Consider the following 20,597-nt stretch of genomic DNA (forward strand, 5'->3'; position numbering starts at 1 on the left):
CAAGCTCCAGGTATCATGTTTTTGCAGACACTCAGACTGCAAGTTGCCTGCCCTTTTCAGATACAAGATGATGCACTCTACATTAATAATCAAACTTCATTTTTCTCCCAATAACTGCATGCTTACCTTACTTTATAAATTTGCAAGGTATTATACAAGTGATACAAACCATATGTGAAGATGTGCGAATGTTTCAGAAAGGCCCAATCTTTTTGCATTGGAAGCAGATAACATTTCAAAATGACAGCTACTCACACCCACGCTGATTGTTTACTTTTATACTCAGTGTCTGAGTCAACTGTGCTTCTGGAGAGGTATTTCAAAGATTCAATTGGCACAGGTACACCAATATTTACAGTAATTAAGATATTTGGAACACATTCTGTTAAAAGCTGAGGCATAGAACATAGGAACAGGGAGGGTTAAACAGAAATATATAAAATACTAATCAGGCCATAGCTAGGGACTGCGTACAGCTTGGGTCATTGCATTTCTGGAAGACATAAACGCTCACAATAGAACACATGAAGGAGACTTACAAAAATGTCTCCAGGAATAGAGAAATTTAGCTGTGGGAAAAAGTTGGATAAACTAGAATTGTTTTATTTGACTCAGAGGAAGGATGCTGTGGGGGGGGGGGGGGGGGGGGGGGGGGGAGGGGGGTTTAATTGAGGTGTATAAAACTGAGGAGCCTAGTCAGTGCAGATGGAAGGGAGCTGCTTCCTTTGGCAAAGAAGTGAAAGGAGCACATAAATATAGAAACTGACTGAGAGATTTTGAAGGGAGTTGAGAAATGCAGTGAGTATGTGGCATTCACTGCCTGAAAGGCTGGTGGAACCAAAAAAAAACCTGTACCACTTTGAAAAATACTTGGATACACCACTGAGTTAGGTCACATCGTTCCCTTTCGGCCAGCATAAATGGGACAAATAGCTCCTGGAATTTACGATTCCGTGATAATGAATTGGTCCCAATTGACAAGTTGAGTGGCAGAATTGGTCCACACGTCATGAAAGAACATTGTAAATCCTACACAAGTGTGCCATGTTGCATTTTGCTATTTCCAGTTCTGACAGCTTGAAAACTAAATTATGGGCAGGCGCTTATTGGGGATGGAGTGTTGTAGTTACCAGCAGAATCAGACAAGAACACAGCGAGGTCCATCTCAACATCTCACGCCATCTTTTATGTTTCTCACAAGGGGCCAGGCAGGTTTCTTGCTAAACAGTGATGGGTTGCCAGTTAAGGGGGATTATTGCTTGTTAAACGTCTTGTTGATGGCACAGCTCTTCTCACTAATAGTCAGCCTCGTATCTTGTAAAGCTCGCCAAATGTACTTGACATCAGGGGAAAAGGCAACTTGGAAATCAGGTTGGGTACCCTACAGCTCAAATTTAGCTTCCCACTTGCTCTGAATGACCTCCATGTTGTGTTACAACCAAACCCTCAGGCCAGGGCATGATAAAATGGCCTCAGCCGCACCCACAATTCCTCTGTGGACATTGGTGTCTGGAATTTGGCACCTCTCCGATGGACAGGCTGCCCTGCAAGGTCAGATTGCATTGCTGGGCACACTGGGGACAAATAGTGTTGAGAGGCTGTAGCAGGGACACTTTGGTTAAGGGCACCCAGACTGAAGACTGGACCAGCTACACCTCAGTGCTATAGGTGTGTTGTCTTAGCGTTCACTCACTTAGCACCTACTGGCATGGTCACACCATCCATGGCTTGCCTTGCTGTGACAGTTAGTGTGGTCACAGAACCAGGTGGCTTGCCTTGCTGCTCAACAGTCCTCAGTAAAGGGGCTGCATTTGTTTTATTGTGCAGCAGTGTGCTACATCAATCTCACACCAGCTCGTGTGCCAGCGGCTTCTGTACAATAACACATGGCAGGTGTACCAAGCAAGCAGCTGTGTCTCCAAGTCTAAGGGGAGTAGTCCTCACCATAGTCCATGGAAACACCTGTCAGTCGGGGGGGGGGGGGGGGGGGGGTGGGATGAGGGGGTTTCAGTGCAGTCAGTCGAGGGCAGCCTCTGACACCAGTCTAGGGGATTCATTGTGGTCATGCATCCAGTTGGCTGGATATGTCTGGGGGTACGTGTCTCTGCAGTCTGGAAAATGGCTCACAAGCAGACCCCTGACACTGTAGCAGTCAGTCTGGCAGCAGGAGCCTGTGTCGGAGCTTGTGGGAGGGGTTTCGGCACGATTTGGAAAGGGCTCTCCGGTCTGGTTGGTTGTAAGGCTTAGGCCATGGTCAGTCAATTAAGTCTGTCCACAGAAAATAAGGGCTAAGGTGGGGGAATCAGGCCAGAAAGTGGCATCAGCCACAGGACTGAACTTTAGCAGGTTAGTCATTGGGACTGGGACCTTCAGGCTTGGGAGGGGTGCAGCTGTGAAGTGGGGGAGTGGGGGCAGGAGATGCAGTGGTGGTGAGAAGATGGTGGGAAGGGGGTGATGTGGGGAGATGGTGGCCGTTCATGGTCAGAAGCACCCAAGGCAGGAGGGAGGCAGTATGGGTTCATACTTATTTAGGCATGGTCACTCATGTGCCAGCAGATTGGGTGGGGTGGGGTTGGTGGTGTTAGAGAAATAGGGAGGTACCTGCTAATGGAGGGGGGGGTGAAGGTCTGAAGAAACATCACTGTCCTGAAACATCAACTCTGCTTTCCCTCCCCAAATGCTGCCAGACCTTCTGAATTTCTCCAGCTATTTCAGTTTTTGTTGAAGAAGGAGTAGTGTATCCTGACAAAAGGAACATCTCAGTGACCCCTGGGAACCATTGTAACATCTTCCCAGTCTTTCCCTGTGCCCATGACTGCCATATTTCCCCTGCTTGTATCTGTTTGTGTGTGGTGGGGGGGACCTGGTTTATAAGATGGTTAGAATGTTAAGTTGTACAGTTACATGTCAACAATTCATGACTGACAATTGGTAGTCAGACCCTATTTATTTGTAATAAAGAGCATTTCTTGTCAAGTACTAAATCTGCTCCGGGCTTTCTGTCTACTTAGATGTAAATGACACATAGCTGGGGAATTCTGCATCCTTTTATAAAATCCTTAACATTTGTGATGATTCTCGGAATGGTATGGCTTGATTTCCAGAAAAACGACGGTCACTGTCATTGGCTCCACTCTTCCCCTTTCTGCTTCCTCTTTTCGCATTCTTTGGAACTGTAGTATGTGTTGCAGCATTTCTTTCCCACTCCTTTCCTAGCCTTGATTCTTTGTCCTTCGATGAATATAATTCTCACAGCGTTCAGTGCTGCGGACTCAGGTAGCGGTGTTCTGAGTCCGATGATTCATTCAGGTTTTGGTTTGACCCGTTTGCATGAGAATGTCATGGGGATAACCCCCTTCAAAACATACCTTGGCCACGACAAATGCTTAATCCATACAGGGGGAAAAAACTGCTCAGTTGTTGAAGTTGACTCAAAAGGCGTTTCATTGTTAAAGTGCTATCATTTAGATAAACAGACAAGTTCAGTTTTGTATGGAATCTGCTTCACAGATTATAGGAACTTTTGGAAGATAAAGTCGTAGAGTCATAGAGATGTACACGATGGAAAGAGACCCTACGGTTCAACTTGTCTATGCCGACCAGATATCCTAAATTAATCTAGCCCCATTTGCCAGCACTTGGCATGGAGGCTACATCTGCGATTTATAATATATGCTTTTTAATATATTCTTTTCCCACACTGTTTTCAGATTTTTGAACTCTCATATAGTAGAATTTCTACACTTAGACTCATAGAGATGGGGTGGAAACAGACCCTTCAGTCCAACACGTCCATGCTGATCAGATATCCCAAACCAATCTAGTCCCACCTGCCAGCACCCGGCTCATACCCCTCAAAAACCTTCCTATTCATATACCCATACAAATACCTCTTAAATGTACCACCCTCTGTGTGAAGAGGTTGCCCCATAGGTCTCTTTTATATCTTTCCCCTCTCACCCTAAACCTATGCCCTCTATTCTGGACTCCCTGACCCTTGGGAAAAGACTTTGCCTATTTATCCTATCCATGCTCCTCATAAGTTTGTAAACCTCTATAAGGTCACCCCTCAACCTCTGATGCTCCAGGGAAAACAGCCCCAGCCTGTTCAGCCTCTCCCTATACCTCAAATCCTCCAACCCTGGCAACATCCTTGTAAATCTTTTCTGAACCCTTTCAAGTTTCACAACATCTTTCCGATAATATGGAGACCAGAATTGCACACAATATTCCAACAGTGGCCTAACCAATGTCCTGTACAGTCACATGACCTCCCAACTCCTGTACTCAATACTCTGACCAATAGAGGAAAACATACCAAAAGCCGTCTTCACTATCCTATCTCCCTGCGACTCCACTTTCAAGGAGCTATGAACCTGTATTCCAAGGTCTCTTTGTTCAGTAACACTCCCTAGGACCTTACCATTAAGTGTATAAGTCCTGCTAAGATTTGCTTTCCCAAAATGCAGCACCTCGCATCTATCTGAATTAAACTCCATCTGCCACTTCTCAGCTCATCTGATTAAGATGTAGTTGTGACACTATATTCTGCATTGTGTTGTATTACGCTGATGAACTTATGTAAGGTTTGATTTTTCTGGAGAGCACGTAAAACCAATACATTTCACCGCATCTCAGTACATATGATAATAAATCAAATCAAGTGTTCTCCAATGTTACCACTAAAGTGATGCAGTGCAGAAACAATGCCTGTAACTATTGCTTGAATCCGTTATTTTGATGGGATATACTTGCATTCATTCAAACAGCAGCCAATAACATAACGCAGGACTGAAATAGTCCTGGGAGAGGATTGGTTAGACATGCAGGTTGAAGGGCAGCAACTCTGGGAATCAGACTCGTGGCCGGAAAACGGACTCGGATCGAGTGACCTTATTAATGGGATCCTGGCATAAAACAACTAGCAGAAACTCGGAACTGAGATCCGTTAGCATATATTCCACCCCCACCCTCCTCCATAGCTGGTGAGGAATTAAAACTTAGGTTTTGAGCCTAATTTTCTCACTTCACTGTTGATTCAGTCGGTGCAGTGCTCTGCATTGGATGAAGCTCAGCTGATCTGCAAACGTGATGTGGAACTGCCTAAGCGACTGAAATATCTGGGGTTGAACTGTGCCTGGTGTTAATGAGGAAAAAAAACCCCAGAAGTTGCTGGAAAAGCTCAGCAGGTCTGGCAGCGTCTGTGGTGGGAAATCAGAGTTAAGGTTTCAGGTGGAGTGACCCTTCCTCAGAACAGCTGGGAAATGGAATACACAGTGACACCCTGTTGACTCTGGAGGGGGAAATTAAGTGCTGTGATTATGATACAATGGCACATGAGAGCAGAGCAGTAACTCAGTGGCAGTGTTAAGGGGACAGCTTTCTGGGCTGTCGCTGCAATGAGTCACTCTGCCGACAGTGCAAGTGGAGGCACTGCAGGGTGGTAAGTAAGAGACAGCAGATGGCGGCACCTCTTCCTTTCTCCCTGGTACACACACACACACATACAGAAAATAAAGTTTCATTCATTCTCCAAGAGGCAGATCAGCAGGCAACTATCAGGGTCCTGTCGCTCTTCTGATTGCAGGCACGGAAACTTCCTGTTCTTGAATGTGTAGCATCCGACTGCCTCTTGACACACACAAACACACAGAGAGAGAGACAGAGACAGAGCAGGGACTGTAGCAGGAGGCTGTGACATTGCAAACCAGGAGTGGACTGGGAGGTTTCCTACTGGAATGTTACCCTACTCCAGCTGATCAGGGGGGTTGGGGGCTTAACCTCCCTCCCTCCTTCCTCTTACCCCCCTCCCTCAGTATTTCTCACTGATAAATGAGAACAAAAGCCGCCCCATGTAGATGCAGTTACTTCCGGGTGTGAGTGTGGCTGGAGGAGTAGTTGTAACTTTGCCCTGTCTGTCTGTGTGTGTGTGTGTGTCTCCCCCCATGGTGTGTTGCTGCTTGCTGAATGCTGGCCCCTCTCTGCCTCCCCCTTCCCATGCCCCTTGGACAGACCACACAGCTGGTGTATTTGCCCCCCAGGCTGTGCTCCTGACACACTCTCTCTCTCTCTCTCTCTGTCACTCTGTGTGTGTGTGTGTGTGTGCTGGCTGAAGAGGTGACCGGCGCCCAGCGCCCAGCCAGCGCTCACCCTCCTCCCCGCTGATGGAGCCGGACCCGGGCGGGGACGGGGTGCCAGCCGAGCCCGAGGAATCCTCCGCGTCCGGATCGTCTTCCTCGGAGCTGCCCGCCTCCTCCGAGCACTCCGAGGCTCCGCTCTCTCCACGCCAACATCATCACCACCCCCACCACCATCACCACCATCCGCACAAAACCTTCACCGGCCTCAAGCTTTTCGGCAGAAGGTGAGTGAGAACCGAACGAGCTGCTTACAAATGTTCCTACCCACCCCCCCTTCCCTTTCCCTCCCTCCCGATGCCCCTCTCATTCACTGTGGGGGTCTATGTTTAAAAATCAACACTGAAACCACCTTCCCTTCAATAACATCCTGTCCTTTCCATTTGAGAAAGGGGATAGATTGCGACCACACACAGTCTCATGCACACCATTCTCTGTTAGAGTATATCTTCATCACTGTCACACTCTGTTAAGTGTCCCACACTCACAGGCTGGCTTACCCTATCTCAAGTAGTGTCTTAGTGAGAGAGTCAAACATATACATACACAATCTCTATCTGACTGTCTCACATAGTTTGTGACTGTCTCTGTTTCTCTGTCACTCTTAATGTGTCTGCCTTAGATGCTCACAGTCTCTGAAACAATTGCTCTCAATCTTTTTCTCTTTCAGTCTCTCACTATTTGTCTTACTGTCTCTGTCTCACCGTCTGTCTTACTGTCTCTCACTGACTCTGTCTCACTGACTCTGTCTCACTGTCTCTGTCTCACTGTCTCACCATCTCTGACTCTCATTCTTGGTGTCTGTCTCTCACACAGTTACTCTTAACATATCTCTCAGTCTCAAACATAAAATCATTCTCTCTCACACAGTTTCTTGCAGCATCTTTTATACACAGTTGCGATCTATACCAATTTCACAGGTCTGACAAGTAACCCACCATTGCTTGATTGCTAGGTGGTTCAGTGGACCACCCCCAGGCACAGTCAGGATGGGACTCTCACCAGCTCTGCCTAATTAGATGGGGTTTTCTAACTCACTGCTGAGACCCTCAATATCACAGGCCCCATTACAGTTGCACTCAGTTCCTCAGTCTTGTCACACAAACACTCCCAGTCGCTCCCTCACTCCCAGTCTCTCTCACTACCTCACTCCAAGTCTCTGTTTCCCTTTCCCAGTCTCTCTTTCTCCCTCCCAGCATCCGTTGTCAGTGCCCTGTCTCTTTCACACCCATATATACTCTTATTGTCCTTGGAGATGCTAAATTAGTGGGGAACATAAGCTTGGTAATATTTGCCTTGTTGCAATTCATGTCACGTCCATGTAGCCTGGGCTTGCTGTTATCTTGCAGCTAGGTACATATACGCTGTAGTATATGCACCCTCATCTGTCACCATGTGCAAATCTGAAACCTTGATATAAGTCACACTGAGGAAATCTGTATGTGCCTGGATGTGTAATGTGGTGAGTTATGACTGCTAACAAAACACCCACATAATTTCCTTCGTGGGTGCAGTGTGCACGTGTTGTGTGGTGCGCTCCTTTCGTGTTGTCTGTAGGCACTGAGCCTGGTGTTATGTTGATTTTGGTGCTAACGGGCTACAGAAAGGTAGTATGAATGATCTGTCCAGGATCACTGCTCTGTATACCAGATCTGGAAATGCATCTTGTCAGTTCCCTGCTGACAGGCTATATACCAGGCACTCACAAGAATAACTGCATCAGAGTTGTGAATTGTTGTTAGAACATGACAAGCTGCTTGGGAGAATGGGGAAATGTGGGGTGTAGTGAATAAAAAATCATCTGTGGTAAAATTGCTACCGGATTGTGAACGACTGTTCCATTTTTAGCTGTTTGATTGTGAATAGCCCAGGCAAAGTCAGAGAAGATGCAGTGTGACAGTGCTGATCATGGAGCACATCCTCAGTTCACACCGTGCCTGCAGAATGCAGTCGTGGAGTCAGTGATGCGCCAGTGTTCCAAAAGATGTTAATGCATCAGGTTCATACTTTGGTTTCAGTTTGGCTGATGCTTCTTTATTTAAAACTGATGTGTTGAGGGGCCCATGGTCTGCCCTGTGTCCATACAGGGCGTGGGCCTGGTGCAGCGTTATGTCCACACGGGGCCTGGGCCTGGTGCAGTGCTATGTCCCTACCGGGCCTGGGCCTGGTGCAGAGCTATGTCCGCTCTGTCCACACAGGGGCTGGGCCTGGTGCAGCGCTGTGTCCCTACGGGGCCTGGGCCTGGTGCAGCGCTATGTCCACTCTGTCCACACAGGGGTTGGGCCTGGTGCAGTGCTGTGTCCATGTCAGGTCCCAGCCTGGTAAAGTGCTGAACATATTTTATGTTTGCATCTCTTTCTCAAGTGTGGCAATATTCCTTCAGTAACAGGAATAGTGAATAGAATTCACTTCTTTAGGTTTATTGCCTAGGCAACTGCCTTTTGCTCTCAGACTGAGTGGGACTATGAATTTCTGGATTTTAATAAGTGGGATGCTAACATATCATTGAGTGAGCTACCAATCATTCAATTAACTGGAAATTAATACTTTTTAAAGAAAACACTTGTAAGAAAATGTTTTTTTAAAAGCACTGCATGGTGGATATTTCCCGTCCAGCTGAGTGTGGTTTTTCATTGTGCCACTTTTGAGAAGTGAGTGTGAGGCCATTTCTGATCTCACTGTGTACTGGTGCGAAGTTGGCACCCTCAGCTACACTCTCGGAGCTCGGATTATTCTGAAATTGTTCAGGTAGCAGCCAAGGTGTACGTTTAAGATCATTTTTGACCGAATAGTTTAGTTGCTTTCTTGTTTAAAATAAGTAACTCTAACTGTCCTTGCTGAGTTGCCTCGTTTCAGCTGCCCATGAAGTTGGTCTGAGTTGTCACCAAGATAAAGTTGGAGTAATATAGAGAAGTCTGGAATTTTGACTCAGGAAAAATGGGGATATGGTTCCAACACAGGATGATACATGACTTTAAAGGACATCTTGCAGCTGGTGGGTGGGACTCCCATGCATCCTCTGCCCTTCTCTGTCGAGGTGGTAGGTACCGTGGGTTTGGAGGGTGTTGGTTGGAGCAGCCTTGGTGAGTTGCTGCAGTGAATTCTGTGGATGCAGTTGCCTCTGGTGGAATAAGTGAGCGTTGCACTATGTGGGTGGGTTGAGAGTCCTATTTTGGGTGTCTCTTGTCAAAGCTGACCTTACTCAGGCAAAGAGAGAGTTTTCCTGACTTGTGCCTTGTAGTCCAGGTGGGCAACCTTTGGCCAGTCAGGGGCTGAGTTACTTGCTGCAGTATCCCTAGCCTCTGACCTATACTTGTATAGTGGGTCCAGTTTTCTCTCTGTCGTGATAGGAAGCGATGCAGGAATACAGTGCTACAACTCCATCACTAGCCTTTAAGAATTACCCATTCCTCAGGATTTTGCAGTGGTGATTTTTCAGTAATTTTAGGCCTGAGTTTGTTGTTATTGAAAATGTAATTCCATCATGAGAAACCATGAACCAGAAATAGACTGGTTAATACTGAGGCCCGGTGTATAATTGTCTTGGCTTTAAGGTAGATGATTTCCTGTGCTTTGTCATGCTTCTGAATTCTTCCCCACTTCACAGTTGTCCTTGAACTTAAAGAATACCTAGTTAGAATATTTTTTTAAGAGAGGTACAGGTCAGGCTGAACAAGTCCTCATTGGAACAGTATGGTTTCTCAGTGGCTGGCATCATGGAGATGCCATTGTTCAGAAACATGGCTGGCCTAAGAATTTATATCACAGGTTTTAGTGTCAAATAAATGTTCTTGATTTTCCTCTGGTTCAGAGGGTGAGGGCCCCAGAATTCTGCCTGCATAACCAGATGGAATGATTCCTGCTTGGCAGTACCTCCCAAACCCATGGTCACAACCACTTGGAAGGACAAGGGGGTGGCTGGGAGTGCCTTCATTGCCAGCTCCTGTTCTAAGTCCCCCATTGTCATATATTGTCATTCCTTCATTGTTTCTGGGACCCCTGACCTAGAAGCACCTGTGGAGACTTTAGTTACCCGAAACTGTTCAAGAAAGACGACTTAAAAGCAATTATGGATGCGCAGTAAATGCCAGCCTTGCCACAGTGCCACATTATCCAGAACATCCCTTGTCCTGTTGTAACAGTAAGCTGCTGTTAGTAGTTGGAATTGGTTTCAGAGGGGATATGTTGGTGAGACATGATCAGGTGGAGTATGACTATCTGTACAAGGCAAAGAGTTTGAATGTTGTTCATGAGCTTTAAGTGGTCCTGTGCTGCTGGCTCATGTGTATTTACATTCTGCCCCCAATAATGGGGTTGGTTGTTAGAAGTGTGAGCAAGGAAAAACTCTGTCTCTCTGTCTCTCTCTGAGTTGCCCCTTTCTGGTCCAGCCTGTATATAGGGCTGAGTTGGCACCTCCTGTGGAGAGTGGCCAACTAAACTGGTTTGGGGAGAGCAAGGCGACATTGCCAGTACCTCAGTCAGCAATTCCATTCACTCGGGCTGCTTGCAAACATCCTCCAATGAAACTGTCCTCGTTTTAAATTTTAAAAAAAATGATTTGTTGGCAAATCTTTCTTGCCGGAGCAAATGGCACATTGCAGTTTTGAGCTTTGATCTGCCAGGTCTTCTGAATGACTCGGAGGCTGGTTGTGGTAGAGAGGAGTGCGCGGGGACTTCCCCTGATTTTCATACGCACACAGTCTCAGCACATAGCTTGTCTCTCTCCTTGCAACAACCATCAGACAATGCAAGGGAAAGATGATCTAGGTCTATTTTGTTGTTGTTATTCTCCTGTGGTACTCAGTCATGCCTGCTTTATTTTATCTCCTTTTGGCCTGCCAGTGTGCTTCAAAAGGCTGAGAAAGAAAGATAGAATAGCCTGTTAGGGGTTTAGAAGCTTTCTATTTGTAAATTTGGAGCACTGTCCCCCATAAATGATGGCAGTTCTGTGTTTATGGAAGGCACACCTTGGGGGTTTAACACAAAACTAAATAAAAAGACAGTATCTAAGAGAAGAGGGGCAAAAGTTTCTTTGGAGACCAGTCTTAAAAGAGGAGAAAGATTCAAGGACCAGGATTCCAGATCCTAGGGCTATTGCATGTTGTTTATAATTGTGGGCAAAGAGTGCAGTGGAGACACGGGCTGTTGGAAGAATGGAGAGTGAGGTGTATATAGGAAGGGAGGAGGTTACAGGTTGGGAGGATTGACGCCATTCAAGAAATTGCACACTGGGAGTGGGATTTGAGAGTGGAGGAGGGGTGGGGTTGGTTGGGGCAAGGAGGGAGAGGTTGGCAAAACTCCACATTGGCCCCAGCTGATGTAGGATGCAAACCAGGCATTTGGGTGAGTTGACGTTTCTGAAGTCTGGGTGCACTGATGGGTCAGGCAGGGGGAAGCAGTGGAATTTCACGCTGGCATAGATTTAGCTGAGGGTTTCAGCAACGTGATGGGCTAGAGATTGGGATGGATCCCTGAGACATAGAATACTAAGGGTGTGAAGAGCCAGGGGCACCCTGAGGCCCCCAGTCAGTGGCGCTGCTATAGAAAGGGACTGAATATAGTTACTTCTGTTTGGTGGTGGTGATGCTGGAGGAGGAGTCATCCATGCAGAACAGAGGATTTAAGTAGATGATTGGAGAACACCAGAACTCTGATCAGCTACCAATTTTTCCATTGTTCTTGGGGGGGGCGCAGGATGGTGAAGTTGCTGATTGCATGTTCGTTGCTATGGTCTGTATCCAATCCTGTGATGATACTTCAGCCTGCTTTCCTGAAGGGGAGCTCCTCTAACCTGGAGGAAACACTGTCTCTTGCAGCACACCTGGGCTCATATAGTGGTGGAAAGGAACATCCGGACAAAGGGGAGGGCAGCTTAGCTTCAGTTGTCCCTTCTCTCTTGCTAAGTGGCTGGTATTCCTTCTCTCAAAGTGATCACTCAGAGGTTTGCGTGAGGCTTAATTGAAGTGCCACTGGCTGTTGGCGTGGCAAGGTTTGTTGTCTGCTCCCATTATGTTTGATTGATGATCCGGATTTGGATGGGAACTCTCATTACTTTCCCAAGTGCTGCTTGGAGCTGTGTCTGAACTGATCTGCTTCTGAGTGAGGTGGGGTAATGGAGGACTACCTGGTGGTCAGGACAGAAAATACGAAAGCTCGCAGTCCTGGGAGGCTGAAGTAGGTGTGCTTGGTGGAGGTTGTAAATGAGAATGGCTTGAAATGGGTAGCTGTCCTCTTGGACAGATGAATTATAGCTGTGATGGGGGATATAAGCTGATGAACTGCAGGTTGGAAAACAGATGTCCCAAATGAGTTGGTCTAAAATAATTGCTGATGTGAGTAAGCTGGGCGCTAAGCCTTGTTCAAGAGAATGATTAACTCCTGTTACTGTCAACTATAAAAAGCTTTGTGTGTAGCACACTGTCATCTGATATCTGAGATGTCATTAATATCCTGTCCAAACTCCTGTTTCCCCATGCCTGCTGTCTTTATTGGTACGTTGGATTTGTGTTCCCCAAACATAAAATTTGCCATTCTTCTCTCTAGTTTATAGATGGCATCCTTTCTCTAACCTTTCTTTCTCCCTGACTTCAGCTAGGTCACATTCTTAGAAATTTCTGTCAGATAATGCTCCCACCTCTAAGATGGAACTTTCCTGGATTAAATCCTGCTCTGGGCTGTTGCACGAATAACTAGGCTAATTACTGAGAGAATGCGGCTTACCTGGAGGTGCCATCTTTCACAAGAGATGTTAAACCTGCTCGGCAGTTGTAAAAGATGCGGTGACACTGTTTTGAAGGGGTGTAGGGAAGTTATCCCTACAGATATTCTTCAAACACTGTCACAAAAGGCCGATCATCTGGTCATTACCGCATTGCTATTTGGGGTGCTTTGCTGTCCTTAACTCGGTGCTGTGCTTGTTACATTGCAACTGTGATTACACTTCGCAAGGTATTTACTCATCTGTAAAGCACTTTGAGGAGTTTGATGATCGTGACAACTGCTGTGTGACTGTAGGATTGTTGCCTTCTCTCCCTAAATCTCCCAACCTCCCTGACCTCCCTCTTCTTCCCGAACCCTTTGTTAGATCACCCCGTGTCTGATTCTTTGGCTGTCTTCCGATCTGAGCTGGGCCACCGAAGCACCTTGGAACATTTTGTTTGGGTATTAGAAGTTGTTACATCAATGCAACTTGTAAGAGAGTACAATACAGAATGGCTGCTTCTTGATGCAGCTGTCAGTGCAGACTCCAAGGTACTGAATTCCTGCCCTTTCCCCAGGGCTCTGCAAGTGTTTCCTTTTCCTGCCTATATGCAATTTCATTTTGTGAGTTGTGAATGAATCTACTTCCATCAACCTTTTAGACCATGCCTTCATTGTGACTTGCTGGATCATTGTTCCTTTTTTTTTCTGTTCCTCCTTTTTGAAGATTTCAGTAATACCTCATCTGAGTGACTCTTGACTGAAGACAGCTGTTAGCAGGCAATCTAGACTGATGTCCATACTGGTCTGCTTTCTAACGAGAGAGGATCCCTGGCTGATTTTTCTCTCTCACCCACCCAAATCTGAAGTGTCAAAGTTCACATGATAATCCATAGTGTGACATTGTTGAACCTGTGTGTTTAGCTCCTTAACATCGGTTGCATCACTGTGTATAACCCCTGAAATCAGGTCCACGCCATCGCCAACACTGAGCTGGTTGAAAGCTGTTCACTGCAAAAGGTTAATCTAAATGTAGCACCCCAACCGTTGATCCAATTTGAGCAGTTAGCTGAGAATAGAGCAAAGAATTCATCCTTCCTGTAGTGTAGGCGTGAATATATTAATAATCTGTTGCTGGCACCACATGTAGGATGCTCTGACTGATAGCATGTTACTGAGACTAAAGGCACCAGCTACATCAATATGAAATGCCTCTGGCTTCGTGTTAATGCTTTCATGTAACTGAGCAATTTTGTAATTCATATTGAATGTGGCATTGATGGGAAATTAGTGTGTCTTTTAAAAAAGGAGAAGCAAGTAAAGCAACAAGGAGCATATATTGTAGTGAGTAATTGTATTGTTGGTTTAACTCAGTGTTACAAGAATGTCAAGGCATTTCAGTTAGCTCTATCATTAACTGTGTTTTAGGAGACCAATTTTGAAATGTGGTTTTCATGTAAAGTGCTATGAGTTATAAGTAATTTAGTATGACGGTTCTGCGTACAATTTCCAAAGCATTAACAGAGATGGTGAAGAGACTTTGAGGAGTTTATATTGAAAAAAAAAATCACTGTTTGTGTAGCACCTTACATAGTCTCAGAATGTTCCATAGTGCTTTCCAGCTAGTGACTAGATGTTCTTCAAATAGTGCCATAGAATTTTTTTTTAATTCTATCTGAGATGGCCATTGAGGTTTGATCAAGGATTGGAACTTCCAGCAGTATAGTTCACTTGCAGGAGTGTTAGCCTGGATGTTCGGCCCCAGGATCTGGAGCAGAACTTGAACCTGTGATTTCTGACTGAGGGAAAGCTCTGACCAAGAGCCTAAGATAACAGGAGGTAATCTACAGGTGGACCCAGTCCCTCCTCTGTACTGATAGAGATGATGTTGGTCCTGTTGAGTTGCTGAACTCTAAGAATGTTGCCAATACAGCGTCTGGTAATAATGAAGAGGCATTGAGGCTAAATCCGGCTCAATGGATCCTTCCATTCTTGAAGTTTGGGGTAATCTGAATGCTATGGAACACTTGCCAGCTAAGGCCTAGACATAATGGAGGAGTTGAAGATGGTTGGCCAAGTTAGTTAAGGAAGAAGTTAGATTTAGACAGCACATCTGTATCAATTGTACAAATGAGAGATATGGGAACATGAGAAATGTGCCCACTATCCTGTAAATCCAATGAATACTGGGATTCTTTCAAGAACTGGCTACAAGATATTTCATTCACAATAATTACAAGCTTCACAAAAAATGTCAAAATAGCAAAGAAGTGTCTTCTTTGCTAATGGCCACAGAAGCTTGAATACCTCTTTCTTGTGTGTTGAATACTAGAGCCAAGTCGTTCGCTACAAATGGCCCCAGACCGATTGCATGACCTTTATTCAGACATCGCCCAAGATAGTTTTGTGAGTTTATTAGAAATGTTGCTCCTGCAGAATGCTTTTAAAAACCTGTAACTCTCTTGCACTGTCACAGGATTCTTGTCACTGTATAAAATAGCTTTCCTCCTTCGCAGGACATCCGTTGAGCTGTTCCAAAACACTAATCTGAGACATGAACACTATGGCAGCAAACAACTAGTACATGTCTGACAGCAGGCTGTAATGTACACTCTGTGGAATGTAATGACAAAAATACTTGGTTTTGGCATCTTAATGAGAGCCTTGTCACAAAGGGGAAAGCATAATGATCATTGTTGGAACAGTATGCTAATCTGATGAACGAAGGCGGGTTGGAAGTCAGGGATTGGAATGATATAGAAAGAGGTGCTTGTGAGGGTGAGTTGGAAGAGGGGAGAAGATGAGAGAAAGGGAGAGCTGCTGGGCTTGGTTTAAGTGTTGACTTCCATGAGGCATGTTAGCAGATGGTTGTTGAAGGAAGAGGTCTGCTTTGCATTGATTTGTGGGCTCGGTCCAGAATTGTGTGCCCCTGTGCAGTACCAGAACATTCAGGCCTTTTAAAACTGTGCTGGTATTCAGGCTGTTTCAGGAATATAGATGAACTGTTACTGTATGAATATCATACTGATTACCCTGCATTGCTTTGCTAACAGTGTGTACTTGATGATAACAGTCAACATTGGCTGCATTCTATTTGGATTTTGTTTAAATAGAAAGGGAAGTTGCCACCAGGACATTCCCGAAACCATAGTTTGTGATGTGGATTTCTGAGATCGGGCCTTCAAATATTTTCCTGCTTGTGTCTCTGAGAGGAATGAAATAAGCCAGTGTCGATTCTGGTGGATTCAAAGGTTTAGGGTGCACCAGTTTCTAAGTGGTTTTTCTATTTTCAGTCACAGGATAGTTGGTGGGATGACGTGTATTCACAAAGACAGAGGCTGGAGGGCAACTGTTGCTGATTGTTATTAGGTTTGCACTGACGCTAGCTGGTAATGTGTTACCTTGTGATCGATCGTCCTTCTCCCTTTTGAAAAGAGGCCATGCTCTGGCAGGGCAGGATCAGAATCTGAGCACGTCTTTACAATGTTTTCATTTTATCAAGAAATTGATGATTCCAGCCTCTGTTTCTCAAATGCTGCGCATGTAACAGTTACTTTATACAAGTTACTTTACGGCCTTGTACAATTTATAGTGATCACGACTACATTGCAAAAGTACCTCCTGGCTGTAAGCTCAGGATGATTTGAGGTTGTGAAAGCTGGCATATCACTGAATTGTTACTGTGCAGCAAAAGGCTATTTGTCCCATCATGTCTGCCCCAGCTCTTTGAACAATATGACTCAGTGCTGTTTTCCCTGTAACTCTGAGCATTGTTTCTATGCAAAACCTCTAATACACTCAATTGAACCTGCTTCCACCACCCTTTTTCAGGATATTGCATTTGTTTATTTTGCAAAACTGTGCCCTCTGGTTCTTGTTAAAAATGGGAACAGTTTCCCTCTTTCTACTGTGTCCAGGCCAGTCGTGAATTTGAAAGCTAGATCACCCCTCAGCCTTCTCCTGCTCCAAGGGTGACGACCCCAATTGTCCTCATACGGACGTTTCTGAAGCCATTCTGGTAAACGTCTTCCACACACTCTCTGCAACCTCCCTTGAAGTGTTGCGCCCAGAACTGAACACAATACCCCAACTGAGACCAAGTAAATAATCGGAGAGCTGGAGAGGTGAACAAAGTAGTAGCTGACGTGAATGAACTGGTAAAAATTATAGATAACAACAAGGAGAAAATGTTAGCTAGGACAAATATATGAATGCCAGTGTTGAACCTCTTGTTTGAGACTGGCAGCTTTGAATCAGTGCTTTTGCCTCTGAGTCAGGAGATACTTGAGCATAGTTCTTGGACAGATTTTGATGAGGCTTTAAACAAAGGCCCTGTCTTGTATGAAGTTACAAGAGCTCGTCTTGTATGTGGGTTCCCTTGTAGACATTTCTGAATGGTAGATGGGGCTTACAAGAAATATTCTTACATACCCCTTTCCCATAGTGTTCGGGATTTGCAGATTGGGGGATTAGCCATGGGAATTGTAGGGATATAAAGATGGGGTGGGTCTGGGTGGGATGCTATTCAGAGGGTGGATGTGGCCCAAATGGCCTGCTTCCATACTGTAGGGATTCTGTGATTTCCTTCACTATATGACATGTATACTGAGATAGTTAGTGAGGTATCGTATGATTTGCATCCACTATTGCTCTTGTTAACCATTTGTAGACTAATGTAATTAGGAAGGTGACTATTGAGCACTAGCACCTTTTTTATAATTACAAGTGTTTGTGTACACGGACTGCTCCAGATTCCGACTAAACTGTTGGACCGTTTGGGCAGGGTCTTACCACACAGGAAGTGTGGTAGTGAAGCAGCCTTTGTGGTACAGTGAGGTGCAAATCCACAGAGGGCTCGGATGTGGGTTCACCCTCCTGTTTGCCTCTCTCCACACTTTGTTTTATTTTTTGACTTCAGACTGGGAAAGGCTGATCACTCCAATCTGAAAGGGAGTAAAGAGAGGTGAGCCAGTGATCTCTTCAGCTCTCTGACGCCTCCTCCCATTGACTACTTGGAGTGCAGTGCTGGCAAAAGGAACAGATCCTCTCAAACAGTTCCCTAAAAGTAACTTTTCTTTTAAGAATCACGTTCCAGAATAATTTAAAGATGGTGCCGATGTATTTTAGAAAAAAAAACAATATTTTCTGCTCACTTTCCAACACGTTTCATCTCAGCAATGTTCTAGTTGACCATTAAATTTTTAGTCAAAATTGGATTCACAGGAGAGCTGATGAATACAATACTGAAAGAAAGCAAATGTCACACAATGGGAAAATCTCAATGCTACTTTACTCTCTCTCTGTCTCAACGCTGAGGGAATGTTTCTGTTATACAGTGTATTTGATGATTATTCTGTCACTCGTGCAATGATGAAGCCAGTTTGAGTAGGGACGATGTGTTATGAAAGAACACGTGGGACCACTCGAAGAGCACGGTTTATTGGGGTGCCGAGAAGCTGGGGACATTGTGTCATAGCTGTAGTGCAATCAACCACATTTAATCTTCAAGACCTCACACTTTGTTTTCTATGGATCTCTTTCTTGCTAGGCCAGGAAGTTTGGAAACAAATGTTGGAAGCAACCTTGTTGGATAATTCTTAAATTGATGACTAAGATCTATGGACGAATGTAGCTTAAGAGGCAGGTAGAGGTACCAGGAGACAACTTATCCCTGTTGTCTTGTGTTATTTTTCACAGGGTTTGGTTAGCTCAGTTGGTAGCTGGGCAGCTCTGGATGTAGAGTGGCTCCACATTGCGATGTCAAGTCCCATAGGAGTTGATGGCCTCGGCTTCTCGATCTCACCTGAGTCGTGGTGATCTCTGGGTTAAACTGACCTCTCTTTCTCTCTGATGAGAGAGGTCCTCTGATCATCCATTTCACTTGCCTGCATTTTCATCCGACCTTGTATGGGATTGTGGGACTGGAAAACAGCCAACTCCCAAGCGATCCAGACCGAATTCCAAGCCTCAACCTCTTTCAATGTTTCTCTGGCAGCACCTTCGGCAGGGGTGGCACCGTGGCTTAGTGGTTAGCACCGCTGCCTCACAGCACCAGGGTCCCAGGTTCGATTCCAGCCTCCCCATTCTCCCCGTGTCTGTGTAGGTTTCGTCCGGGTGTTTTGGTTTCCTCCCACAGTCCAAACATGTGCAGGTTAGGTGAATTGGCCATGCTAAATTGCCCGTAGTGTTAGGTGAAGGAGTAAATGTAGGGAAATGGATCTGGGTGGGTTGCTGTTTGGAGGGTCGGTGTGGACTTGTTGGGCCGAAGGGCCTGTTTCCACACTGTATGTAATCTAACCTAATCCAAAGATGTGCAGGTCAGGTGAATTGGCCATGGTAAATTGCCGACCATGTTAGGTGCATTAGTCAGAGGGGAATATGTCTGTGTGGGTTACTCTGCGGAGGGTCGATGTGGACTGGTTGGGTCGAAGGACCTGTTTCCACGCTGTAGGGAATCTAATCTAATCTCACCTTCAAATCTTGGATCTGGAAAGAGGAATGTCACCTTGTGTATTTGAGCTTGTTATGTTCCATCGTGGCAGCAAAGCAAACATTTCAAGAATGAGTTTTTAAGCAGCCTGTCCAACACTGGCTTGCTGCTCGATGTGGTGCTGGTTAGTTTGTCAGCTGTTTTGCTTCTGAACAGTCAGCAAAACAAGCCACATGTTTGTCTGCTGTTGCCAAAATGAGGAATGTGCATTGGTTCCCTTTGGTAAGCCATTCATTTTGATTTTTAAAAGGTCCCACTCTGCCCTATTCGGAGCTTGAGTTCTCCATTTCTGGGCTGTTGTCTCACTTGGTAGTTCCTCTTTTTTTTTGTTAATTCTTTCACAGGGTGTGGGCAGTGCTGAGTAAAATGGCCATCACTTGCTGCCCATCTCTAATTGGCCTTTGGAGAGGCCTAATAAGCTAACGCATAGGGCAGTTAAGACCCCAACCAAAAGCTGCAAATCCAGAGACCTTTCCTTTCCTAAAGGACACGTATTTTCACAGCTCTCTGGCAATTGTCACGATCGTCATTTCTGAGTCTTGCTTTAAATCCAGGCTTATTGATTGAATTTAAATTCTGCCAGTTGCTTTGGTTAGATTTGATCCCATGTCCTCAGCCCTGGTCTTTAGATAATGCGTCCACTGACGTTATCACTACTGCTCCTCCCCCCATGTCCACAGTTTCCACATTATTCTTTTTTTTAAAAGCCAGATTCAAAGTTGCTCTTTGTAGACCCAAAAGAGATTTAAGTAAATGAGATGCTGTATTTCCATCTGAACTGGGAGCTGCTGCTAATCCTTGATTGTTGTTTGGTGTTGACGTAAAGTAACTGCAGATCCTGTACTCGAACCACCTTCTCCTTGTCACTAGAAGCAGACATTGTGCTTTGTCTCCCTGGGACGCCGTCTGCCCAAAACATTATAGTTGTTTGCATCAAATTCATTCTTTTCACAACTGAGAAACTCTGAATCGTGGTGGGAATACCTATGGCCCCTCAATGATTGACGTAAGGAGTGGACCTAGGTGGCAGGCGGAAATTAAAAGAATGGACACCCCCTTGTGTTCGATGGTCGTTGCATGAGTAATTTGATATGTAGTGACTAAAAATAAAATAGCAAGGACAGGTGGGACTCTTGTCGAGTATGTTGTTTGCGGAAATTATCACAGTTTCTTAATCAGGATGTTTTAGAAATGACCTTGTAAAATAGCTTTGTCTCGCTCCATGTGACAGTGCGCCAGGGCACCAAGTGTGGAGGTTTGGGCTGGTTGCC

At 45.3% G+C, this 20,597-nt stretch overlaps 1 protein-coding gene across 4 annotated transcripts in view; it reads left to right on the forward strand.

Moving 5' to 3' along the window:
• dgkza (diacylglycerol kinase, zeta a) overlaps positions 1-20,597 on the forward strand; it is a 570,823-nt gene that overhangs the window by 50,196 nt on the left and 500,030 nt on the right. For 3 of the 4 annotated variants that reach the window (XM_060838746.1, XM_060838747.1, XM_060838749.1), the window contains exon 1: positions 5,660-6,364. The exons of the other annotated variant lie outside the window; for it this stretch is intronic. In XM_060838746.1, the coding sequence (XP_060694729.1) occupies positions 6,165-6,364 (200 nt within the window). In that variant the 5' untranslated portion in view covers positions 5,660-6,164. Of the gene's footprint in view, positions 1-5,659; positions 6,365-20,597 lie in introns of those variants that run through there. 4 annotated transcript variants of the gene reach the window in all.

This window comes from Hemiscyllium ocellatum, chromosome 18, assembly GCF_020745735.1.
Source record: "Hemiscyllium ocellatum isolate sHemOce1 chromosome 18, sHemOce1.pat.X.cur, whole genome shotgun sequence".
Taxonomy (NCBI): Eukaryota; Metazoa; Chordata; class Chondrichthyes; order Orectolobiformes; family Hemiscylliidae; genus Hemiscyllium; species Hemiscyllium ocellatum.